A 26,780-nucleotide genomic window follows, 5' to 3' on the forward strand; every position below is an offset into this window, starting at 1 on the left:
AAATAGTATGTATACTTTTTTAGAAGCTTTCATGCCCTCTGAGCGACCACTAGTTTCATGGAGTTCATTTCTGTATCATATTGACTTGTAAAAACTTGAAACTTGAGCTGTGCAGTTCATCATGGTGAATTTTATGTCTTCAATTTTATGTCTTCATCATTATTTTTAGAGTGATCATGACATGGTAAGTGAAGGGAAATAAAATGCAAAAACTGAAAGCAATATGATGTTTCATTAAAATAGTCAGCTGTAGTGTAAAAATCACAATGCAGTGGCACATTTGTGTTGTTTGACTCAATACACCAGTGACTAAGAGGCAAAACAGAAATATCAGGTCTGTCAAAAAAAAAGCTAGGGCTCGGTAATATGGGCTGAAAATGATACTGAGATATTTTTATGCTATATCCCAATACACTAAGAAATAAAATGCAAAAACTGAAAGCAATATGATGTTTCATTAAAATAGTCAGCTGTAGTGTAAAAATCACAATGCAGTGGCACATTTGTGTTGTTTGACTCAATACACCAGTGACTAAGAGGCAAAACAGAAATATCAGGTCTGTCAAAAAAAAAGCTAGGGCTCGGTAATATGGTGAAAATTATATTGAGATATTTTTATGCTATATCTCAATACACAATATACATATACATATATATATATATATATATATATATATATATATATATATATATATATATATATATATATATATAGCACTTCAATAATGCTAAGAACTGGGAGACTGAATCGAACATTATAAATTTTCTTTTCCTAAATTTCCTCTTTGATGTGACAATATTGTAGGAACTGGTACTTTGAAAAATATATTAACACAGTTCCATTTTTGACAAATAATCATTTGTAATATAGATAAAATGACATAGTGGATAAAGACAAGTATTAAAAGAAGCAAAACTCTCTGATCAGTTCACTGTAATGCAACATTTAAAGTCAAGAAAAAGCACCATTTATTCCATATCCTGATATAACAATATCCAATATCTAGGACAATATATAGTCTCATATCATTGTACAGTATAATATGTTTATATTGCTCAGCCTTTCTGGAAGCTTAAAGCACAGTTAAACAAACACAGCTCATTTTAACAGTGCTTTTCTTTTTAGACCGCCGGCTACGACTTCTTTGATTCATCTACGAAAACAACAACTTCAAACTGGCTGAGATGGATGAACAAAGTGTTGAGGTATGTACAGTGTCACACACCTCAGGCCAGCCTAACAGCTGGACCAGCAAGTGACCGACTGGATATTATTTTGATGTTTATGGATGTAATAAGTCTGTTCTTCTCTGCGCTTACTGTACAATCCAGAATAATTCAGTAAAACAGCTTTGCAGTAAACTTGATGACCTTTGTGAACTGTATAGTCAGTTTTTGTTGACACTGTGTCTGAGTGATGTTGATTCAACATCGTGGTGATTTCTGTGGCTGTAGATAGTTTTAAACGGAGCTTCATTGTCTCTCTGCTGTCCCTGTTCAGAGCATCGCTGAGGTGTTTCGCTGTTTCATCTGCATGGAGAAACTGAGGGATGCTCGTCTCTGCCCACACTGCTCCAAACTCTGCTGCTTCAGCTGCATAAGAGTAAGTCTGTTTCCTCCAGGCAGGGTCCAGAAAAAGCTCTCGCGCAGCACTGCGTTCTGCTGTAAGGAGTAAATTCTGGTGTCATACACAAACATGTCACAAACATTTTAATAGCATGTATTCCCCAGAATCAGTTCTGGCAGAATGAGACAGATGTAAACTTAAAAGGGGGTTAAAAGAAGGTTTGATACCCTGAACATATGGGATATTACACTTTCATAAAACTGGGAGAGTCACAATAGACTGTTAAAAAAAGTGTGGTCAAAATTGAAACATCATGTCCAGACTTTTTAGCTCCAAAACTATGGTGTTCCACAATGCAATATAGTAGTGTCTTTTTCGTAATACCCTTTCTACCAGATTAATACTCACATCACTCGAATGTTACACAAGCAGAATAAAAAGTGCCTTTGTTGGGAACTATTTTCAGCTGTGGATGAATACAAATTTGATGTCAACTTCAAATTCTCTATTGCCAGTAGGGCTGCTGCCAATGATTATTTTCATTGTTGATTAATCTTTCAAATATTTTCTAATTTATTAGTTGTTTGATCTACAAAATGTCAGAAAATTGTATAAAATGTTGATTACTGTTTTCCCAAAGTCCAAGATAATGTCCTTTAAATGTCTTGTTTTGTCCTCAACACAAAGATATTCAGTTTACTGTCATAGAGGAGTAAAGAGGTCAGAAAAAAATCATATATAAACCGCGCTCTCTATCACCTAACGCTGAAGCTCTGTGGTGCACAGTGCCTCCCTCTCTCCTGACGCTGAAAACTATCGAGGGCATCTCTCCCTCGCTGAAGCTGTGAAGCACACAGTCGCCCCCTCAGCTGACCGAAGCTCCGATTATTCGCTGGTAGTTAACACCGAAGCTCCAGAGCCCAGAAAGTGGTATTTGGGACGGCCCGAATTGCCAGCTGTATCCTAAGCAGAACAGAGAAGAATATTTAACATTAGAGGTTTGTTTGCAATGTTTTTATTTAAATGTATTTATCAATGAACTGTAATATCTTTTTTGACAGCGGTGGTTGACGGAGCAGAGAGCCCAGTGTCCACATTGTCGGTAAGCGCCCGCTAAAACGCATACTGTCTGTTCACTGTTGAAAGTGTGCGACTTTAAAATAGACAAGACACAGTTAAATTGTTTTTCATAGAAATGTAACAAGTGTGTAGGAAATCACATTCAGTAGCATCTTTCAATCTAGAATGTTTGTTCTTAAGTGTGTGTCATGTGGTAAGGTTTTAAAGTGTGTGTGTGTGTGTGTGTGTGTGTGTGTGTGTGTGTGTTCATCAACACACAGGGCTCCACTCCAGCTGAGGGAACTGGTCAACTGTCGCTGGGCGGAGGAGGTCACACAACAGCTGGACACTCTGCAGCTCTGCAGCCTCACCAAACACGAGGACAATGACAAGGACAAGTAAGCACCTCCTACCAGGATTTCTAGCCATACATGAAATCTGATTTTAACCACAACAATGATGATAATTAATTCTCACTACTTAATTCCCTTGCACATCATTGCTTTGATGTGGTGGAAGAACAACAGCTACTTCTAGAGTATACTATCTTTGAGGACGAAAAACACACTGGGAATTTTCTGATGTTAAGCTTAAAATAAAAATGATGCATGGAAGGTGTACATATCGACCCTGCTGCTGTGTGATGCCTGCAGGTATTTACCAAACTCAAAGGAAAAAATATAAACAGACGTGGGCAACAAACAGAACATCATTGTTGAGATTCTGCAAAACTTTGGATTACATTTAGTGAACAATTTTATCACTAAAACTCTCTGCTCTGCCATTAAAATCATTAAACCTGTATATAAATGGACATTTCAAACTGCATCAGATGTGAAATTTTAGATCAAGTGAAAGAGACACAACTTAATGTAATTAAAAGATGTTACGTGGCTTTTGGAGACGAAATCAAAAGCTTACAATTTGTTTTTATAGACCTATCTCTGTGTACAAAGTCTGACTTTCAGACGTGAAGTCTATATACAGTGTAGCTATACATTTTTTACCAAGGAGTTGTTTTGCTTACTTTTCAGCATGAGTTTTGTTTTGGTGGGATAAGACTTTGAGATACTTTCCGGCTCACCCCAAAATCATGAAAACTGGCAACCTGAAAACAATGCTTAAACCCACAGCTGGTCTGCAAGCTGCCCGCTAAACCTGTAGCTGAAAAGTTGATTTAGTTATGTAACCATAATATAACATTTCAAAGTTGGAGTGTATCTATGATTAACATGGAACTCTTAAAGAGTAACTCCAGTATATTTCAACAGGGACCCTATTTTCCCATGTTTTTGTGTCTCATTGACTAATGGGAACTACATTTCATTTCTTTTATTTCTTTCATTGATAAAGGTCTAAAAAATGTTTGAGCCGTCCTTTCGCAGTCATGATGCTCGATAAGTGTCCTGCTTAAACAATGCTGCCTGAGAAATGGTGTTATTTAGTCTCATGGTGTTTTTATTACTGGGTGAGTGCAATAGGTGTAGTGTGCAATGTGTACACAATTTGTATTCAGTGAAACTGGGACTATGTGCAGTTGCATGTCTGGTGTTGTTTTTGTTCAGGCTTGTGTTTTTAATGTCATGGTGTGACAGTTGTTTTTGTTGTAAATGTGGAGGCATTATCTGTGCAGCGCTGAGCCTGAGACAAATTTCCCCTATGGGAACAATAAAGTGTATGGTATGTTATGGTATGTTATGGTATGGATGCCCCAGGCTCTGCTTTGTGGGCCAAGATGGTGGTGTGTCTGTGGTTTTAAAAAGGTCTTTAAAGTCTTAAATTCAACTTTGAGAACCCTGGATGTACCCCGATAACCAATCAGTGAATAGCTGTGCCATCAATGTTTGTTCACTAAAAATGCTTGTGTTTAAATGTTTTAAAAAATGTTAAGATCCTGATTTCATTTGATTGCAGATGTGAGAACCACCACGAGAAGCTGAGTGTTTTCTGTTGGACCTGCAAGAAATGTATCTGTCACCAGTGTGCTCTGTGGGGAGGCATGGTAATGTTCGTAATGCTAAAACCACAAAATATTCTGTTTACAGTGATTTAATACCTGAATCATCACGTAAGAGAAACTCTAACCAGAGATCGATGTGGTTTTTTTGTTGTGTCCAGCACGGCGGCCACACCTTCAAACCTCTGGTTGAGATTTACGAGCAACACGTGACCAAGGTGAAGGAGGAAGTCGCCAAGCTCCGCCGGCGCCTCATGGAGCTCATCAGTCTGGTGCAGGAAGTGGTGAGGACTGCTCTTTGATTTATACAAAAATATCCTAAAATCTAAAGGACCTGTGGCCATAACATTTACTGAGCATATTCACTCTCCTCAGAGGATGTAACCTTTCTATTCTGGACGTCTATGAGCGTTTCTGTAACACCACCCTCAGGCCAAATTGTTATGTGTGAGCACAGCGGGACTCAAGGGGTGAGGAGAATCATAAATAGCTGTACGTTAAGGTCCTGAGGCAGCTGTCGGAGTGAGAATTTTCAGCAGCTACTGCACTGCCAAAAATATGCCTATAAAATCAGACATTCAAAAAATATATAGTGAACAGAAAAGTTTTTATTTTCATTTTTTAAAAAAATTTAGTTGGTTTCTAGATCATATTCCAAATCCATTCAGATTAATGCGTAATAACTCTTAAGTGAAAAAAGTGTTTTGTCAGGTCTGGACCGCTCTTGAAATCTGTTTGTACCTGTGAAGAAATGTGCGAGAAAATTACATAATTTGACAAGTTGTCTTAACTCACTCGTACGTGCCACTTCAGAGCAAATCTGCTCGTATGAGCTGTTATTCCATGAGGCCAAATGTCTCAAAATCTTTCAGAGATTTCTGTTAAATATTCTCTGTGCAAGAAGTCAGCAATTTTACATGTTGCCATAAAATGTAATATTATACCCAGAGTCACTGATCATTTTTGCATCAACATGGTGACATTTCTCTAACTGTGAGTTTTAATTTGAGATTATCAAGTTTCAAGTCATGTCATAGCTTATGGACAACAATTACAGAGAAATAGTTGTTGGCAATGAAAGTCTTACATCTCAGGCTCCTCCAACAATGCTCATGTAATATGTATCAAAAATCAAGTAAAAGCAAGTCAAAAATTATACTCTAAGACATAAAATAATTTTGAGGTTAAAATATAGGGCTGAAATATAATTATATTTGTGTTAGATATGTTTACAGTAATTGCTTGTAATGTAAACAGGAATGAAGTAAATGTATATGTGTAGTGAGGAGTAATAAATTTACTGTGTATATATTGGGATGCAAAAGTGTAGTAAAACAGAAAAAGTATGATAGTGTTTCTTCTGCCTTTTAAAGACATCAAATAAAGCATTTCAGAAATAAGCATTTCTAATGCAGCACTGCATCTTACGCAGTATTCAGTGAGGCAAAAGAGGGGGAAAAACTTTATATACTGACCATGCTCATTCTTTAAGTCATGGAGATAAACAGTCATTGAATTACCACTTCACTCATAAAATACCTTAATTCAAAAAGATTAAAATAGTGACATGAAAAGTTTAGGAAAGTTAAAAAATGTAAGTAGTTTGGGTGTCTTGAAGATTACAGTCATCCACTAGATGGCACTAACATATTAATATTTCAGTTGATGTCTGTTAGAGTAACCTGAAGCTGTGTGTGTGTGTGTGTGTGTGTGTGTGTGTGTGTGTGTGTGTGTGTGTGTGTGTGTGTGTGTGTGCGCGCGCGTGTGTGCGTGCATGCATGCGTGTGTGTGTGTGTGTGTTCTGTCATGGGGTCAGGAGAGGAACGTGGAGGCTGTCAGGGGAGCGAAGGATGAGAGGGTCAGAGAGATCCGAAACGCTGTGGAAATGATGATCGCTCGTCTGGACAACCAGCTCAAGAACAAACTCATCACCCTCATGGGTAAGACTCCTCGCTGTCACACTGCAGCTGTGTTGATTCTGGCGTTCGTTTTTTATTTGGGTTTAAAATCTTCACATTAATTTTTTATTAAATCACAATTTAACTGAAAATTGTGAAACAGTTGATTAAAATTCAAATTAGTTATTTTTTGCATCATTTAAAACAATTTTACTTTGAACATTGGTAAAAACAACTATAGTATCTTTTATCAACGATATCATCGTCTATCATGATGTTTCACTGCAGATTCCAACCTGCAGACCTTTGCTATGTCATCTCCCCTCCCTCTTTCACCCTTAAGCTGTCCTGTCAAATAAAAGCAAAAAGTCCCCCCAAAAAGTCTTGAAAAAATTAGACTCCAAGACATTAATCATAAAATTGTGCAATAGGTAAAATGTAAGAATAAAATATAATATATTTACGGTAAATTCCTGTACCGAATGTCTTTTTTTTCCCATTCAAAGCTTCTATTGAGGTTTTTCAAATTAACCTCTGAAACAGTGTTTTTCATATTTTATAATGTCATCACCAAATAAAAAATCCTAACTTGTTATAAAGTTATAAATCACATTAAATGAGTTAGTCTTATTGTTATTAATCAGCATTTTTTAATGAATAGATGTATTATTCAGGTTTGTGCCTCATTTTGTGTGCGGCAAGCACAAGAGCGAAAAGTTTCTTGACCACAATGAAAATGTTGTCTTTAAAAGGCTTAACACCAAAAGTATGGATTCAATCAGAATATGTTGTTAGATGAAAACATGTGAATTTAAAAATCCAAACGTATTTAAAGAAAAGATGTAATCATTTTTAAGATTTTACAGTGCTCTAGAGTTGTCTGAAATGTGAATAAACATGCAGAAAAGGCAGCACTTGAGCGTTGATTTAGAATTCAAATGTCAATGTTCTGATTTAAGCTTCGAAAATGTCTAGAGTGTAATATAGACAGGATAACATGAATATGTAAACGGCCGTGTGTGGAGGTAAATGTCATCCTTGTCTGAATAAAAAAAAAAAAAATCCTTTTAACAGCGTTATGATGCAAGCAGTGTTATGTAATCCATGTCTGAAAGACCTCTTGTTGATGCAAGACACCTTAACTGGCACATTGTGTCTAAAGGTTGAGACCTTCCCCCAACAAAATATGCAGACTCCCTGCTGAAAGCTGTGAGAGGCCCCTTTTATAGCTACGGGGCAATATACATGTGAAATATTTATCTGGACTGAGTGGATGCGTGCACTCAGCACCCACAACCTGCACACCCAACCACTCACACTCAGCGGCCTCCATCAGGGCTGACATTCAGCACAAGTACACTGAAAATAGAAATGCTTCCTTCCCACCAGGCCAGAAGACGTCCTTGACCCAGGAGACAGAGCTGCTGGAGTCTCTCCTGCAGGAGGTGGAGCATCAGGTTGGTAGCAGCTTGGAGCCTCCATTCATTTAACGGTGCTGCATGATGTTGTTTTGTTGGAGGTGTACGCTCAGCTGTTTTCATTAGTAAGCCTGTTGTGTGTTTTGTATTGTACTGTGTGAGTGCAATAAAAGGTATCTTAAATCCCCTCCCATCATCAAAACAATGATCAGATTTGATATTTTAATAGATAAAGAGCTGTTTTTTTTACTATTTTAATACCAAATTACTATACTTTTGGGGGGCAGAACAACTAAAAGCTGACTAAATTCTAAACACGATGTTACCAAAACATTTTGCTTCCAATACTGGAGTAAGTACAGGTATACAAACTAGTACACTGGATCATTTAGTGCATGTGAAGATGCTCATTGAATGTGGTGCATGAGATCCACTCAGCTATTCAGCCAGAAACAATGTGTCATCTCTGATATTTCAGTTACATGATGGTGGTGACAACACAATGATTGTTCCTTTGTTAAACAGCTTCACTCCTGCAGTAAAAGTGAACTGATCTCCAAGAGCCCAGAGATCCTGCTCATGTTCCAGCAGGTCCATCGGAAACCCATGCAGTCCTTTGTCACCACGCCGGTCCCTCCAGACTTCACCAGGTAATCTGCTCCGCTGTAGGTGAGGTCACGTTAGCGCTCTTTGTCCAAGTTATTTCAGGTGAAACGGCTTAAGTCAAAGCGAACTGGCAAAGCAAAGGCCATTAATGTTTGAGCTGTTTTGCAAATCTCTTAATTATGTAAAGTTTTATGAGTCAAAAGTTAGGTGCAATAAAATATGCCCTTATCATTTTTGGTTCAATCTTTAAATTTTATTAATTTATTTGATTAGTCTTTAAAACTATAGAATGTCCAAAAATTGTTAAAAATGCCCATTTAAATATAACAACAAATACTTAAATTTGAAAAGCTGGAAACAGAGAATGTTCAGCATTTAAATAAATGACTGAAATGGTTAATTAGTAAATGTTAATCAAAATATTTTTATTGGATCATATCAGATTCAGATTTATTCTAATTGCATAAGTAACAAGTACTGAGACAGTAAAATGTTGTTTAGTATCTTAACAGAAATGCAAAAAGCTGTTCAGTAATGTAAAATATATACAGAATAAACCGTAATATTCAGAATAAGTATAGAATGTAGAATATATCAACAGACTGATTTCAATATTTCAAGATACAAAATCATGACTATGTGGATTATGGGTCTTTAAAAATGGATTGCAGTAATGAGATAGATGAATAATAAGTTGTTTTGAAGTGAATTTTCACACTACAAATATAACAGAAACACAATTAATTCAATATTATGCCTGTTTGTAACCTTTGATGAAGTTGTTTCATTTCTGCATCCCATATTTAAACTTCCTATCAAGAAATAGAAAGGATGCTGAGTCTTCAGTTATGTTTAATGTATTTAGGCCTGTAAGTCTGTGGATAACTGATGAAACAGAAGCCAGACAGTGTGAGTAAACTACAGCTTTATTCAGTGTGTATTCTGTATTCTGTGTGCTTTCAGTGAGCTGGTTCCTGCCTACGACTCCAGCACTTTTGTTCTCGTCAACTTCAGGTAAATCTCCTCCCCTATTAAGCCGTCACTGCTGCAGCAGACAATTTTTTTTTTAAATCCACTGCTGTTAAGAGGTTTATCAGCTGTGTGTGTTTGTAAATAATCTTAAAATAAAAGTTGAATTGCTAATCACACATTTTACTCAAATTCTGCAACCCAACTTGGCTAGTTTTAATAGTAGTTAAACGGTAAAATGTGATGCCATTATTTTACCACCCTCTGAGCTCTGATCAGAACCAAAAATCAGGCCCGACATGAATCCTCACATTTTCTGTCCAAGCCCAGCCTGCCCTCGACCCACGGCAGCAGCTGAGCCCAATTTACAATCCAAATTTGCACTGTAAAAATAGGCCTATATAATATTACTTTTTATATATTATATGTTAATTTTTTTATATTAAAACATGTATTACAAGCAAGTAGCTGGTGTGTTTCCTCGCACCACTTCTCCTTCTCTTCCTTCTGTTAGCCTGTTTCAATTTCAGTTTCAAATAGCTTTATAAATCCCAGTAGGGGGCAATTAGATAAGAGCAGTATGTTCATAAATACAATAAAACCCCACACACATAGCGGCATTTACAATATACAATCAGGCAAGTGCACCAGGAACCAAGGAACTGGGATAAGAAAACAGTGTATACAGTAAAATATAAAGCACCTGCAGCATGTGCAGGACAGGTTCGGCAAAGTAAGCTGCATCCCTTGGTGCATTTAGGACTCACGGCGTTCCACAGCAACGCAGTGAGCAGATGATGATTACCACTCTGCTGCATGTTATGCACATTTCTCCCACTGCTGGGGAGGCAGAAGCAAACTGCCATTTTCCATCCCTCTCTTGCACTCTCTTTCTCCCCTGGTTCTCCACATCCTCTGCTGTTTCGTAACTTTCCCCCTCTTCCCTCCCTCTTTCTCTTTCTTTCCTTCTTGATTCAGTCCATTAAAACTCCTGCCAAAGGGCCATGTCAGCATGAGACGGTTCACGACATTTTCATTTAAAAATAATAAATAAACAGCGAGAACCCGACACGATTCAAGCCCAAGGGAACAATGAGAAATTGCGGTTTGCTGGATAGGGCCCCGTCGGTTTCGGGCAGAAAATTAGAGCTCTACTCATAGTAGCCAGTGGTTGTATTCACTGGGGCTGTAACTACAACACAAACTTCTGCTAGTTGAAAACTTTTCTTTTATCAAAAGTTGAGTCTGAAATATAAAGGAACATCTGTCTGAAATGAACAAAGTAGCTCTCTATGAGGCAAAACAGCAGAGAAGAAAGTCAGTGGGGTTCAGGGAGAGTTGTCGACAAAGAGTATAGGGAGCGCTTTGAAAAAGCCCCCCCACCCCCGATATATTTCAAGATTTCTGTCCACTGAAGGGTCTCAGCGGTTTCCCAAAAGATAAATACATGAAAGAGCAAAGTTTATAGGATGTAAACACTTGTCAAGTTGTGTGTATATAAGAGTGTTTGATATGTGTGTGTTTGTGTGTTTGCAGCACCCTGAGGCAGCGGGCAGACCCGGTCTACAGCCCTCCTCTACAGATATCAGGACTCTGCTGGAGACTCAAAGTTTACCCAGTGAGTTCCACCTTTTATGATAATTTTCATTAATAGCTGTTCTTTTGAGATTCTACACCAAAAACCTCTTCAAAATGCTATATTATGACTTTTTTTGACATTTGGATTGATGAATTCCTAACCCTAACCCTGGCCCTGACCTCAAAACCCTAACCCTATTGTAGTGAGTCATTTTTCTACATTTTAAATGTTGACTTTTTGGACTATAGTTTTGAAATTCTACAAAGCCTGGCTTCACTGTCTGGAGTTAGCTTTAGCATCTACATTATAGTGCATAGTTGTTCATCTTTTAGTCGCAAATAGTGTCAATAGTCCAGATATGATGATGTCAGGGTTGTGATCGATCAATAAAAATAATTTCTGTCAAAAAAAAAGAGAAAATAGAGTACTGAAGTGTTGAGTATAATATGGTTTCCGTGTTAATTTTATATGCTTTTGTTGTTTTTGTTTGCTCTTTGCACAGACCTACATTTCCTAGCACTATAAAACTTAATAAAAAAAAAGTTGTTAATCATGAATGGTAAATTCAAATTTGAGAATTTTGAGTAAAACACTGTGTTTTACAAAAAAATAATAATATACAAATAAAGCAGGGAGTATTAGAAATATCTCTATAATGAGCCAGTTTTAAATAAAGCACTGACCCTCTGTAGTTATGAGAACACTATAGTGGATTTGTACTGAGAAATAGTATTCCCGAGCAGTTTATTTGTTAGTTTGTTCTCCAGGTGATGGTGACTGGTTACTGTCATTATGGAAATGCAGGAAAAATAACTCTCGTGATTTGTTTCCTTAGGATGGTAACGGTGTGGTCCGTGGAAACTACCTGTCTGTGTTCCTTGAGCTGTCTGCTGGACTCCCTGAAACATCTAAGTATGAATTATCTCTGAATAAATTTCCAATTCTCTACGTGGATGAAATATCAGGTTGAAAATGCTGCTTTTAGATTTCTGTCTTTTGGCAACATAATTTAATTTGTCTAATTGTGATATTGTAAATATGATAATATTAACAATGGCATAAGGACCTCTCCACCCACGGAGCAGTTGTGATCATGACAGAATGAATTATTGCCAAGTTAAGGATCCATGAAAAGGACAAAATTAATAATGAAAATAAGATCGTCCTACTAACAAATATTATCAAGTGATATCTTTCTCTGTGTCCTGGAGCTATTCCTTCAAAAACTATTACAAGCACGTGTTCAGTCATTACTTTGAACACACTTATTGGAGTTTTTATTGTGATCATTCCTGTCCCATACACCATCCTGCCTCTGGAAACACTCCTCGGAGCACCAAATGTGTAGTAATCTCTGGCTGAAAATAGTCCCAAATGCTCCATTTACTTCTGGTTGAGTAACGTTTTCTACAAACTACATTGACAAGCTGCCTTTCCTCCCAATAAAAGTATGCATGTAGTGGGACTGAAAGCCACAGACAGAGTATCGAAGGACTAATACATTGTTGTTTTGATCCTTTTTAAATGTTGTTAGCTTAATTATTTAAAATGCAGCTAATAAATATTATAAATTATTAACATTATATATAATGATATATTCCTTTATAAATAATCGTAAAAAAACATAAAACCGTGATTTTTCCTGTGAGAGTGTTGATAGATAAAAGCGTCATATCATGAAATCCCCAACAGGAGTTAAATGTTTTCAGTAGGGATTTCCTGATCTGATCTCAAACATCGCATTGGGGGCCGGTCAAGGCAATTTTTTTTACTGATTGTGATAGGCAATATTTATCTTACAGAGCGTCCAATCCTTAATTTTATGTCAGCTGTCACACAGCAAAACAGAGTTCATCTTTAGTCACCTCTGCTCCACTAAGATGTCTGTCTCTCCTCTCTGCTGAACTTAAGAGCAGCAGCTGAGCCCCGCCAGCTGCAAAACACCACGCCATAAAGGAAAACGCAGTATGACCCTGTTTATGAGAACTTGTTTCATTTCAGCTCTGTAAGAGAGTCTTGCCTTTTTCGTCTTTGCTGTTTGCATTTTTCTTTGCCCTGCTCCAAGGAAAGACAGACAGCAGTGCTGAGTTTACTGCAGCCTCACTCGCCACTGCAAGTACGCGAGCTCCGCAACCAAAAAGCCAACATGGCTTGTTTATTAATGAAGGGTAATCCACCCAAAAGATATATAGAAAAGAAAATAAACACAGAATACAGATGGACTCTTAAAGGGCTTTCTTCTCTCGCTGTCTCGAGAGTGAGGAGGCCAACAAAATTAAAGGGATGGTCTTCCTCTTTATATTTTTAAATAAATAAATATATAATTATATTAGGCTAATAAAAAAAATAAAAAAACATCATAGAACAGCTTTGATGCAGGTATTGTTAAAAGTAACTTTAAAGAGGCCTTTTTAAATTGTGCACCATGCAGCTGTATTATCTAGGAAAACAAAAGAATCAATTTTTGTTTTTCACAACACCATAGGAAAGGTCGCCTTCTCTTCACATTTCTTGTTTCATGTTCCTCTGTTTGGTAATGTAACGTCTGGTTACTTTATAGGTATGAGTACCGTGTTGAGTTGGTCCATCAGGCCTCCAGCGACCCAACCAAGAACATAATTCGCGAGTTTGCCTCTGACTTTGAGGTCGGTGAATGCTGGGGCTACAACCGCTTCTTCAGACTGGACCTTCTGGCAAGCGAGGGCTACCTGAACATGCAGACAGACACACTGGTCCTCCGGTGGGCTCATGCACACACACGCACGCATGCACACACACACACACACACACTCATCATCATCATTCTGTAGATCATGCTCAGGTGTTTTAGAAACTTTCAGTAAAGCAGTTTTGTTGTTAGAGAATAACAGAAGGGGTGTCATGTGTTTGTGCCTCACAGCTACCAGGTTCGCTCACCCACCTTCTTCCAGAAGTGCAGAGATCAGTACTGGTACATCAGCCAGCTGGAGTCGGCTCAGAGCGGCTACATCCAGCAGATCAACAACCTCAAAGAGGTACTGTGTGTGTTTCTTTATTTCTTCTTTCTGCTCTGAGTAAGATAGTATGCAGCTGTGTCCACTTTATAAATCTCATGAACTGATTCATATTTCTGATTTCAGAGGTTGGCCATCGAGCTGTTTCGCCGTCAGACGTCACGCAGCTCCTCACCCCCTGACCTGAGGCTCACTGCAGGCACCACAGCCTCCGAGAGAGACCCCCGCTCTGTGAAGAGTGACGACGACATCCAGACCACTCTGACCAACACTAAAAAAGGGGAAGAAGAAGAGAGGACGCAGCACGATGACTCTAATGTAAGGACAGAATATCCTGCAGCGGACTTACTACTGTTTAGATATTTAACTAAGTATATTTGGTTAATTGAAGTTGTGCCTGCACAAAGTGAGTTATTGCCCTGTAAAGGCAATGAAGTCAGACGTCTTATCTTATGGGACATGTTTGTGTTTGACCGTTTTTGGCCTTAACTGTCTTTGACTAGGTGAGGTGACTCTTGGAGACAATGGGTATGTCTATCACAAAACCCTGAGCTTAGTGTGATCATGACTTCTTTGTGTTGTTCAGGAGCTGTCGGACGGTGACTTGGAAGTGGACTGTCTGACAGAGGAGGAGGTGAACCCGCTGGATGGCAGCAGCACCTCAGGGAGCTCCACGGCCACCAGCAACACCGAGGAGAACGACATAGATGAGGAGACCATGTGAGTAGAATTTGCCTGCATCTCTTAATGCAGCATATTATTAAAGTTCCAGAAGCCCAAATCATCTCTGTTTTGGCCTTTATGTTCTGGGCTGTGGTAAAGGGACAGTGACTCAAAGTGGGAATTTTGTACATGCCTGCCCGTACACAAAATCAGAGTTTACCATTCGCAGAATTACTGAAAACATTGCTATTTCTGTTGGTTTATAATTGTACAGGTCAGGAGAGAATGATGTAGACTTCATTGGGAACCTGGAGACTGAAGAGGGAGAGCTTCCTGATGACTTGGCCGGAGCCACAGGTATAATTCATAGACCTACAAACTACTCATAATGACCTGACAAAGCCCCATGACACAGAAGTAGAGCACACTGACTCCACAAATCTAAGATTTAAGATGTATTTATTTATTTATTTATTTATCACAAACATTGAAATGACATTTGTGCTCTGCAGGAAAAAAAGAATACCTGAATCCCTAGACTGAAAATCGAATACCTACCAAAGTACCGAATATTTGAATAGCCAAATATTGGGGTCCAGCCCAAACATTTTCCATCAACTTTGACTACATTTGAGAACGAAGCAAAACTGATGCAAACATAGATTCTATTACTGCAGATTATTTTCTGCCGTAAAACATTTGGTGTATAAAATCAGAAATTTCCCAAAACCCAGAGATATCCAGACAGAGAAAAGCAGCAAATCCCAAACGTTTGTGGAGCTGAAACCATCAAATATTTAATGTCCTTCCACAAATAAAGGCCTCACTCTCTCTTCAGTTGAGGCAAATAAAAGCTGCAGCCACTACTTGAGAATTTACGGAGTCAAATCTATTTCTGTTGTTTGGCAGCTGTACAAGCAGAACATAGCGATACGATAGTGGGCCTCAGAGCAGCTCCTTCAGTGTGTTTGACTGTGTTGGTGTTGAAAGGCATGAAGAGCATGAGTCATTGTTGGTGCACTGTAGCACCTTCCAGCATGCTGATATAGAAGCACTTGGTGTCTGTATGTGCACATGTGTGGGGGTTGTGTGTGTGTGTGTGTGTGTGTTAACTCGGCAAGGTGTCAGAGTTGAGCTCAGCAAAACGTTGCTGCACATTGTTTAAGTCCCTTTGTGTCGTGATTTTTTTTATAATAAAGTTTTGCTTTGATATTTTTTAAAATAATGGAGTTTAGTCCCGAAAAGGCAGAATACATTTTTCTTGAAAGATCTACACAAAAATTAAGAAGAATATGGGCTGACATAACATAAACAAATTTTAGAAAGGATAATGGAGCAATAATTATATGATGGTTTGTTTTTATTAGATTTAAATTTGATCTTGACAATAAATGAACTATGAAACTGCAGGCTAAAAATATATTTCTATTAATATTGAAATGGCAATTAAGTATTATTTATTATTATTATTATTATTATTATTATTATTATTATTACACATTCACATTTAAATGAATAGAGCACTGCTTTAACTTCATATTTTATATTCCTGCAAATAAATTTACAAATCTTTGCATCAAAATAAGACTAGTCCTTATTCACCTCGAGAAACAAAATATAAATAACATTGTACCAAAACTATTATCTCCCAAAGTTAAAAAAATAGAACACACTTCCAGTTTTCACGCTCTGCTGCATTCCTGTTAATTAACATTTTTTGCAACAAATTCAGACTTAAGATACAGTTCTTCTTCATTTGATTCCAGTGTTATTTGGACATGTATCTTTGGCCAAATTTAATGCAATTGATGTGGTTTTCAGTTTGTCTGAAATATTGGCACGCTGTACACAGAGTTCCCATTGTCATGAAAAACCTGGAAAAGCCATGGAATTTCACCCAGTCATTTTCCAGACCTGGGAAAGTCTTTGATTTATTGATGTTTGTATTACATTGTTACAGTAATCTTCCAGGGATAACTTTCAACATAATGTAACATAACAGCTTTTAAATTTTTTAAGATTAAATGTATATATCGCAGTCTGTCACATTCATTTGATTGTGGGAAGCAAAAATTGTGATGGATATTAATATATGCAGCCCTAGTTCTAGTGCAACACCATCTCTGCCTCCACTTTCTTTTTTAAGAAAGACATTATTCCTTTTGCTCTGAATTATTACAAGCCGTAACCCTAGCTTCCCTAAAGAAAATATGTAAACCGCATAAAATCTGTCTTCTGCAGGTGGATCCAGCTCCAGTTTGCGTTCCTTACATCGCAGTGCTGCTGCCAGTCGCAGTGGCAGTAGTAGTGGAGCTGCTGCTGCCGGTGCCGTTGGTCCGGGCAGCAGCAGCCTCCTGGAGATCGACCCGGTCATCCTGATTCAGCTGCTGGATTTAAAGGAGCGTAGCAGCGTGGAGTCTCTGTGGGGCCTCCAGCCTCGGCCTCCTGTGTCTCTGCTGCACAGCCAGGGTCTGTAAACACGCTCTGTTCTTAAATCCCAACAGATCATTCCAGCTAAACTGAGAATCAATACTCACAGCCACAGTCCCTCAAAAATAAAGTCCCTTTTCACAACTGTAGCGGCTGCAGAACTGTGACTGTACAGAGGTTTATCTTTTTAAAGGATTCAGTGATATCACATTTGAGAGTGGACTAATACAATTCATTTTTCTGCGATGATTGAAATCATCTCTGATATTAGCTTGTGCCTATTTTCTAAACCATCATTCTGGTGTGTCAGAGAGAAAGAAAGGAGAAAAAAGAGCCATTAATTAATTAGTAAATACATAACTAAAAAAAAAATAAATCCATTTTTAAAATTTATAAATAAAATAAGAAAAAAAGGGGGAGGGGGCCATTTCTAGTGTAGGGGCTGTTTTATTCCCCATCTAGAGGTTGCTAAATCACCCTCCCAAAAATTCAGCCACTGAGTCACATAGAATTTAGTGACAATTTAGTGAATATAAGTGAATATAAGCAGTTTTTCCAAATTAATTTAATTAACTCAGTTTGTAACTCCGCTCCTCTGCTTCTTGCTCGTCCACCAGCTCATCATCACTCCAGGAAAGACAGAGAGCGGCGGCCTCAGGTTGTGCGTCGCTCAGCTCCAGACTCTGGGGTCCTGATCCGCCTCAAGGCTCAGATGGCGGAGGTCCGCAGCAAGATGTCTGATGTCAAGAGTCAAGTGCTGGAGGCTCGGGGGACTGGAGAGCCTAGGCCTGGCCCCTCAGGGGGCTTCAGTCTGGAGGAGGTGCCCTCCCACCATGCTGACTCAGAGTTGGCGGCTTGTCGTAAGCCTGGTGAGCTCGACGTGCTGGGAAGAGCGGCTGCGGCTCGGTCCAGGCCCTGCCGCCCTGGTGAGGACTGCTACACTGCAGGATTAGAAATCAAAAGAACTATAAATAACCTTGTTGTTTGTCAGACTGTGTGAGTCACTTATATCAAAATAAAACAAAAGCCCAACCTACAGTAATGCTGCAAGTGAAATAAGTTGACTGTCTGATCTTTTGTTCGTACATAATTAGTTTTTTTTCTGTCAAAGCAAAATTGAAGGTCAGTATTTGTTGCTTCCAACAAACCTGACACAGTTAGCATTTTATAACAGTTTAAATAAGAAGTCTGCTCTCGGTTCAAATTGTGAATATTGCTCGAATCATCATGATCGTCATTAAGTATCAGCGTAATTTCTCACCATGTAAAGATGAGCCCAAGGTGTTTTTGGAGTCTAGTTTAAAGAAGTTTATCTGTAAGTATATTTGGCACCGTTATCTTACAGTACTTTTGCTTTCATATGAGTGCGAGATACTGAGACATGAACCCCACTTTATACTTGTCTGTAGATGATTGGGCTCACAGGGCTAGTCAGTATCTTTTTTTTTTTTTTTTTTTGATGATTGTCGCAAGACTCTTACAGTTATTTGGGTCCATAGATCTGAGATAATTACACATTTGCCTCTGTCTTTATTCTGTGTGCAGCCAGGAAATCTCTGTCTCCTGTCCTGGACAGCAGCAGCTCTCTCGTGGTGAAGAGGAGGAGTCCAGAGGAGATGGAGAAGGACCTGAGAGGAGCAGACGTGACCACAGAGCTCAGTCTGCATCTTAAAGAGGTGCTGGGAGGTGCAGAGGGTCAGTAGTTTGTTTTCTAACTTGTGTTTCTATTTAAATCTGTACAAATTGTGTTTTTTTTTTTGCTACTTGGGTACAGAAGAAACAAACCTTAAATCCAGCAAAGACTGAATATCACCTCATACATTTTACATGGTAAGCTTGTTAGCACAGTTTACTCATCTGGAAAATCTGCAGCATTCATGTGCAGTTATGTTGGTGTTTCTGCGATTAACCCCAGAGGGAAACATCTGGCTCTTTAGTTTCTTAATGTTCCACTTAGTTCACCAGCAGGTTAAAAGTGTAGTTGGTGGGTCTCAACACCCACTTAAGTTTGTTTCAAACTGAGAAACAACACAAATCAAGTCCCATGTTTTCCCGTTGTGTAACTGTGCTCCTGTCTCTGCTCCAGGAGCGCTGAAGGCTGACAGCTCTCAGGGTCCCCTTGTGTCTCTCGGCAGCTCCTCGTCAGAGCAGGCCTCCACCTCCAAGCAGTATTCGTCGGAGCAGCAGCTGTACGGAGCCTCTGGGTCCAGGGACGACATTTTTTCTTTGGGAGGACCAAGTTACATGACCTCCAGCAAGAACTGCGGCAGTAGGACCCTAGGGTGTGTCTCAGAGACTCAGCATACACAGTTACGTTGTTACATAAAGTACAACAGAGAGCTTTTTTTGCCCTCATCTTTTTGCCTGCCTCTTACAAAGACTGTTTCATTCGACCTGCAGGGCAGCCATGTTGGAGTGTGAATCTGAAAGCTCAGGAAACTCCCATCATTCCCTGCTGGAGGGACCCTCTGCACAGCCACAGCCAAATGAAGGTCTGTTTACCCTCTGACTGTTAGACTCTGAGTGTTATTTTGTAGCACATGTAGCCACATAGCTTAACCAGGGTACCTGCTGTTCCTTAAAAAGTTTTAAAAAGCATTATAGTCATCAATCTTAAAATAAGGCCTTAGTTGGTGTAAAAATGACTGAAATTGATCTTTAGAAGTCTTAAAAATGCTTGTACATGGGGAATAGGATCTAATGAATTGTGTTTTTTCTGATGTTGCGTTTTGAAACCTCAAAATAATTGGTAATATCTATTTTTTGTTAAATAATTTAATAAATTTCTCCTCTTGAACTGGTCATGATGGGCTATGAAACGGTGGAATCTCACATGCAGATTGAGAAACACAAATCCGCCAACAAAACAGGCAAGAAATGCCAGATTTTTCCCACTTTAGTTGGTAAACTAAATAGATGTTATTATGATATGTTCATTGTCTTCCATGTTTTCCATTACTAAAGGGTTATATTTTTTCAACACTTGACTTAAATAATTTACATTTTCCACCTGGGAAAAAAACACCATGTTTTATATTACCATAAAAATCTGGGCAAAATAAAATTGTCCTTCAGTTTTGGTATAGAAGACGGGTCTTAAACTTCATTCCAAGTGGCATTAAAAACATCTTAAAAAGTCTTAAATCTAACTTGCCGTAAGCAGCGGAAACCCTGAGCTTAACACAAAGACTGTAAACAGCTAACCTGGCTCTGTTCAATGGAAACAAAATCCACCTGTCAGCACCTCTAAAGCTCTCTCATTGACGTTATATCTCGTTTGTTTAATATGTACAAAAACTGAAGTGTAATATGACCCCAGTTATGTACTGGGATTCATGTTGGCTGAGACCAGTAACTTCCTGGAGGCTCCGTTTGTTGCTCAGAGCCAAGAAATAGTCTGGCACAAGCTAAGCTAACGGGCTGCTGGCTAACGCTTGATATGAAATGAGCAGACGTTAGAGTGGTATTGATCTTCTCATCTTACTCTGAACATGAAAGCAAACACGAGTATTGCCAAAAATGTTAAACTTTTGCTTTGGATTATTTGTCTTGCAATCAGGAGTTAAAATTTGTGATCACATCCCAACTTTTGATCGACGGCTTTGAGTTTTTACGGGGTTCCCGTGGATCATTAGAAAAGTCTAAAAGGCATTAAATACATCAACTAAGAATAAGGCCTTACTAAATCAATCTTTCACATAGAAACATCATAGAAAACCTGTAAAACAACAGGACTTGACTGCTAAACTCTGATTAAAAGTGTGTTCAAAAGTTATTTTGGTTCCAGTTTTTATATATATTTTGTCCTTAAACATAAATTTCTAAATATGGGTGAAAGAGTATATACACAGGTCTGATTGTCTCATCTAGTCTTGTCTTTTAGTCCTGTCTGTAGATCAGTCACCTTCCATCCTGGTGGCAGCAACAAGCAGTGACAGCGACACTGAGGACGAAGCTCTGCAGAGCAACAACTCTCGCTATGACAACCAGACTCCTCCCTGCACAGGTAACCAACACACGTATACATGACAACTCGCACACACAGCTCAGGTCAAAGCCCCTTTACACTTTGGGATTGGGCAAAAGAAGACGAACGCCTGACAAACAGAACAGAAACACTTCACTTTTGAGATTGAGGACTTATATCCCACATTGACGCCCAGCTGTGTACCAAAAAATGCAGCGGTGAGAGTGAACCAAAACAGTAAACTTGTAGGCAGGAAAATAAAAATGTTAAGTTTTTACCCAAATTTAATGCAAACATTTTTTGGGGAAACTCAGAAAAAGGAAAAAATTAACAATGCAAATATTAGACGTTGGTTCATCAAGATAATCACCTGGTTGCACAATTTTTGAAGTTTCATGCATTAAAACATACTCAATAGCAATGTGGAAAACATGCTTTAAATATGACATTTATCATTATCTCACACCTGGAGTGGATTATGCCTTTGGTCGTGTGTGTACAGAAGTGTATGTGTGTATCTCTCTGTCTGCAACTGATGTGCACATTCATGACTGTATGCTCAAGGATCTCTCGTGGTTGTGGTGATTCCTAAATGTTGAAAAACGTGTTTACCTGGTTTACATCGTCATTTACTGCTGACTCCTCACTCCTCATGACTGGCTTGTCGGAGCCTCAAATCGTCAACAAAAATCACGTAACAGAAGGCATTTCAGTAAATCCTCTCAGCTCAAAACAAGCTTTACCCAGAGTCTTGCAGGCCACAGTTTGACATTTGTTTTGACTCAAAAATTGACATCATTTGAACCAAAGCATCTGCACATTAATTGTATACCCAATATGTTATGATCCAGTACAGTTAGGCGCAAATCCTCTCCTCGTCTGTGCCATTATCTTGACTGTAAGGGAGCCGAGAGGGACAATTCCTGCCCACACAGCTACACTGTTTCTTATTTGTGTTTGTGACAGTTTGTAATGCATGAAGGTTTGTAGCCAAGGTTAATTTAGCTTTCCCAGGTTAGACTTTTGTCCCTGCGTGCGTGCGTGCGTGCGTGCGTGCGTGCGTGCGTGCGTGCGTGCGTGTATGTACATGCATCATGATTTATTCATCTTGCCTGTTTCCCTATTTGTCAGATTTTGTTTTTTATTTTATTGATACCAACTTTTCTGATAACATTTCAAGTTTTATTTTATGTCCTTTATTTCCATCTGATTTTTTATGCTCAGGACGATTAAAATGAAATCCACTGAAAGGCGCTACAAAGCTCCATTGATCAGAGTCTGCAGATCATTCTCTGTGGGTTAATTACAACCAGTGTCTCCTTTTCATGTCATGAGATCCATCGTTAATACGATCGTATTGATTTAGCCGCTAAATTGAAAATACAGTAACATCTGGTGTGGTAATAAAAGAAAAATTATATGTGTGGGTCACAGCTACCTAAGAGGTTAAATGATCTGGCACATTTGGGAGCAAGCAGGTTTTTTTTTCATGTTTCGTGTCAACCACGTTACTCAAACATGGATTTAGTCTTTGTATACACACTCTTTTCCATGAGTTCTTCCTCCACTTCCTTCTTCCAGGAGAGCAGCTTCTGTCTGATGACATGAGTCTGCCTGCTGACAGGTGATTCCCTCTGAAACCCACCGCTTTACCTACAATCAGCCGCACAGCGATGCAATAACGTCCCGGAGGCGACGCTCATCGCTCGTCAAACACATCTGTAGAGTAGAAACTGCTCGTTATGCATGAAGTCGAAATGAAGACAAACTCACCTGCTTGTCCAGAAACAGATTTCTCTTGGTATCTTGAGTATTTTCAGAATTGGACCTTAACAGAAATAATGGAAATGACATCCAGTAATTCAGGTGGTTGTGGTGGTGGACGGCCAAATCATGTCACAATATTGTGTGAACGCAATGAAACTGCCCCTTTAAAACAACTTAAAGAACTAAAATTGGACCTTTACTGTATTTTTCGACCACTTGTTTCCCCGATGCGTTTCTTGGTCGTCACTATAAAGGGATGAACATACTTTCAGTTCATTCATGGTCAGTTCAGTAGATATTTAAGAGTAAAACACGACTACCACAGCCGCTTGTGCAATGACTGAATCTAATGTTTAAGGCATAAAAACTGTTGGTGTACTTTTATTTTGCAAACCTGAACCATTACGTTTTACCTGCTGCAGGGCATTTAGTCACTTTAATCAGCACAAATCTGCACACCTTCTCTGTATATAAATGCTTCTACAAATCTACAGTCTACGGCATATTTCTGAGGAGAAACTGTACATAATCTGCAGCCTGTCATAAGAGCTTAGTGTTTTATAATGGCTTGCTGTTGATGTTTAGTTCAGTCTGTCTGGGCTTTATTCTCCACACCTACTCGACTTCCTTCACCCGTGTCCCTGCACCTTCCAGCATCGGTGCCAAAAAGACTTTATTCACTCCTCAAACATTCACTTTTAGTGACACTGCAGCATTTTTTTCTCCAAGGTGAACCTCATTTAGAGCTCGTTTCTGGTAATTTATGTAAATGTCTCTTAATAACAGCAGCAGCAGCGAGCACCGTGTCTGTCTTTATGTGACATTTGCAAAGGTTGAATGATCACTGAATCACACGGCTTATGAAACTGCTGCTGCTCCAATGATGTCTGTGGGCTGAAACTTTGAAGCATGCTGCAGATCTGACTCTGTCACAATGACGTCGTCTGCTCGGACATCACTGACTGAGGTGCAACATGCTCCATGGCTTCCACCCACAGTGAGCTGCTCACTACAGTTTATACACAACTCAAAACTCAGCCATTATTTATTATTTATTATTCATTTAAAGGAGCAATTTGAGATTTTGGGGAAACATTTGCTTTCTGTCAAAGAGTTTGATGAGAAGAGAGCTGGTTAGCTTAGTTTAGCATCAAGACTGCTGTCCAACAGGACTACCTTTTTTCAGGTGGACTCTTGAGATAAGTTACGCCTCAGTCTTTGATGCCACAACAGCCGTCAAACTCAGCCCTGGACTCTTACTTTGGACAGATGTTAAATTTAATACCGTGATACTGCCCAAGCCTAGTTGGCATGAGAAGTTTGGAATTTTAGTTATTCAACAACACAACTTAAATCCAACAAAATTATATTTTATGTCAAATTTATGCTGGCATTAGATGTTGTCCTGACATTAAATTTTGGTCACAGCATTCACAGCAGATGTTTTGACTTGTCGTGGAAGGAAAAGCACAGGTGTTACTAATAACATTAACAATGGCTTTGTTCTATTAAAGTGTCCCAGTAAAGTGAGACAGTGAGCCAACATGCACGACACCAGGACCCCGAGCTTTTCCGAGTCAAAATGTCAGCTGTGAGAAAGGGTTGATACCTGGTTTGTTTTTAGTGCTGAAATGGAGCAAAGCCATTTTTCTTAAAGGGATAGTTCACCCAAAGTAATTCTCTGTTGTGGTATCCATTCATGCAGATAGTTTTTGTTTTATTTGTCCAAGTTTTGAGATTTCTGCCTCCACACTAAAACAAAAGAGGTGAATGTAGGGCTCAAGTGATGATTGTTTCCATTAGTGATTAACGCATTGATTATTTTCATCAATCACTGCAAAGACTGAAAAAGTCCCCACATAATTTGAGGCAGATATTTTAAGATGTTTTGTTTGACCAACCAACTGTCCCAAACTCATAGATATACCGTTAACTGTCATAGAAAAGTACAAATATATTCACATTTCAAAAATTGGATTTTGAGCCGCATTTTTTGCTTTGACAAAATTATCACAATTGTGAAAATACCATTTACTCCTGCTGCATTCAGATGGGGTTATGTTTACACGAGAGGAGTCCATATGACGCTGTGGTATTCACAAACTCGTGAGTGTAAATTTTCGGAGAGATCTGAGTTCATGACCTTATTTACACGACTTCCCATGACATGAACACGAGTTTGAACGCAGCATCTCTTTTCTCAGTTTCCACTTTCAAAACTGTTGCCAGTGTATCCTGTGAACTTCCTGATACAGAATAACAGCAACATCTTGTGTGGAAATAAATGTTTTTGATACATTTTTCAAATGTCATTTTTACATACATGGAGCAAAACAAATGATATCTAATTAAACTTTATTTGTTGGTGAGGAGGCAGAAATTTCAGAAAAAGACATCTCCAAACTTTGAGAAATAAAAGAAAAAAAAACATCTGCAGAGTTATATACCGCTAGACATCTGACTGAAAATGTTTTTTTTTTGTAATTTGGGTGAACAGACTCAAACTGTGGTGCATTGAAGGCTCTTTTTTAATTCTCAGAGAACTTGACAGGAAAGGTTTAAAAATCTGTGTAATTATGTAACGTGCTTTGTGCTGCACTGATGGCTGACTGCTTCACTGGCTTTTCTTCATGGATATATTATTTTTCACCTCAGTGCTCCTACAAACTAAGCAAACACGTCAAAGGCTGCTGCAAATCTGGGAGGAACACAGCGCTGAAGTGCTGTTATACAGAACAGAAGTACAACGTGTGAGCTGTTAAACAGACTTTTCTGCACTTAATAAGACTGATGATTGACTGTTTACTGACTTTCTGTGTCCTTGAGCCACATCTTATTTTGAAGGTCACTTCAAGGGTAATGTTGGTATTTTTCACCCTGGACTCATTTTTCATGTTTTATCTCTAAGTGACTGATGGGAACAACAATTTAAAAAATAAATCACTGCAGCCAGCAGCAGTGAAAGAGGCTGCAATGTATTGTTAAAGCCTTAAAAGTCTTTAAATGATCTTTGCTACCACAAATATTTTATGCAATTTTATTTATCCATCTTTTAACCCTTTAAAACCTAGTTCAACGTTGGTTTTCTTGTGCTGCATTCAGATGCCTCTCACAAGCTATTTAACCCTTTGAAACCTCAACAAATTGGTTTAATTTCTTTCAAAATCATGGGTTAAATGACCAACTTGGTAAAAAATGTCCAACAAATTGAGAGAAATTAGTCAATGGGGACAAAGACAATGGCCTGAAAATAAGTTAATTAGGTCCAGAAATTTAATTTTAGTTTTCTGTACTTTTTGTGTAATTTTCTTGCTTATTGTTATTTACTTTACTTTTTTAAAAACTTTTTTTTCTTCTTTTTTTCCTTATTTTCAGGTAATTTTCTGGTAGCTTTTTTACAAATTTCTTACTCTTGTTTTGGCCATGTGTTGTTAAATGGCTCATGGCCCTCTCGTGTCTTGAAAGAAATCAAACCAGTTTACTCAGGTTTCAAAGGGTTAATTTATTTTGTCAAAATGAGTCACTGTGTGAAATTCCACATTTCAGACGTTACCAATCTTTAATCATGCACTAAAGCTAATTCTGTCTTTTTACTTAATACTTAAATTAATCTAATTCACTCTAATAACCGTATTTCTACATGAATCCTGCCTTTGCACGGGACTACATGCTTACCATTGTGCTTACATGTAGTGTTTGAGTAAGAAAAATGTTATTTGTCCAAAAATCAGACTAAAAACAGTTATTTTGTAAACGTATTAAAAAGCATTTAATTTAACTGTCTGATACCTGTAAACACTCTATGTGTCAATGTGAGTCCACTAAAAGTGCTTATTTTTGCCACTGACAGGCTCAGAATATTATGTCAAGTGTCTGACAACATTATAGAAAAGATCCCTGCAAAGAT

The 26,780-nt window shown here is 38.4% G+C and overlaps 1 protein-coding gene across 2 annotated transcripts in view; it reads left to right on the forward strand.

Annotated features, from left to right (window-relative positions):
- Nucleotides 1–25,921, forward strand: part of trim37 (tripartite motif containing 37) — a 28,440-nt gene extending 2,519 nt beyond the window's left edge. The window contains exons 2-25 of one of the 2 annotated variants that reach the window (XM_042499159.1): nt 1,127–1,206; nt 1,502–1,603; nt 2,629–2,669; nt 2,908–3,024; nt 4,541–4,628; nt 4,745–4,867; nt 6,400–6,523; nt 7,871–7,938; nt 8,425–8,549; nt 9,469–9,519; nt 11,011–11,092; nt 11,889–11,965; nt 13,614–13,793; nt 13,953–14,067; nt 14,173–14,364; nt 14,633–14,766; nt 14,984–15,066; nt 16,951–17,178; nt 17,757–18,065; nt 18,685–18,834; nt 19,226–19,421; nt 19,540–19,631; nt 21,023–21,145; nt 25,529–25,921. In XM_042499159.1, the coding sequence (XP_042355093.1) occupies nt 1,186–1,206; nt 1,502–1,603; nt 2,629–2,669; nt 2,908–3,024; nt 4,541–4,628; nt 4,745–4,867; nt 6,400–6,523; nt 7,871–7,938; nt 8,425–8,549; nt 9,469–9,519; nt 11,011–11,092; nt 11,889–11,965; nt 13,614–13,793; nt 13,953–14,067; nt 14,173–14,364; nt 14,633–14,766; nt 14,984–15,066; nt 16,951–17,178; nt 17,757–18,065; nt 18,685–18,834; nt 19,226–19,421; nt 19,540–19,631; nt 21,023–21,145; nt 25,529–25,635 (2,928 nt within the window). In that variant the 5' untranslated portion in view covers nt 1,127–1,185 and the 3' untranslated portion in view covers nt 25,636–25,921. Of the gene's footprint in view, nt 1–1,126; nt 1,207–1,501; nt 1,604–2,628; nt 2,670–2,907; nt 3,025–4,540; nt 4,629–4,744; nt 4,868–6,399; nt 6,524–7,870; nt 7,939–8,424; nt 8,550–9,468; nt 9,520–11,010; nt 11,093–11,888; nt 11,966–13,613; nt 13,794–13,952; nt 14,068–14,172; nt 14,365–14,632; nt 14,767–14,983; nt 15,067–16,950; nt 17,179–17,756; nt 18,066–18,684; nt 18,835–19,225; nt 19,422–19,539; nt 19,632–21,022; nt 21,146–22,687 lie in introns of both variants that reach the window. The other variant, XM_042499160.1, reaches the window with a different exon arrangement.
- The last annotated feature ends 859 nt before the right edge of the window (nt 25,922–26,780 follow it).

The sequence above is a fragment of the Plectropomus leopardus genome, chromosome 13 (genome assembly GCF_008729295.1).
Source record: "Plectropomus leopardus isolate mb chromosome 13, YSFRI_Pleo_2.0, whole genome shotgun sequence".
Classification (NCBI taxonomy): domain Eukaryota; kingdom Metazoa; phylum Chordata; class Actinopteri; order Perciformes; family Serranidae; genus Plectropomus; species Plectropomus leopardus.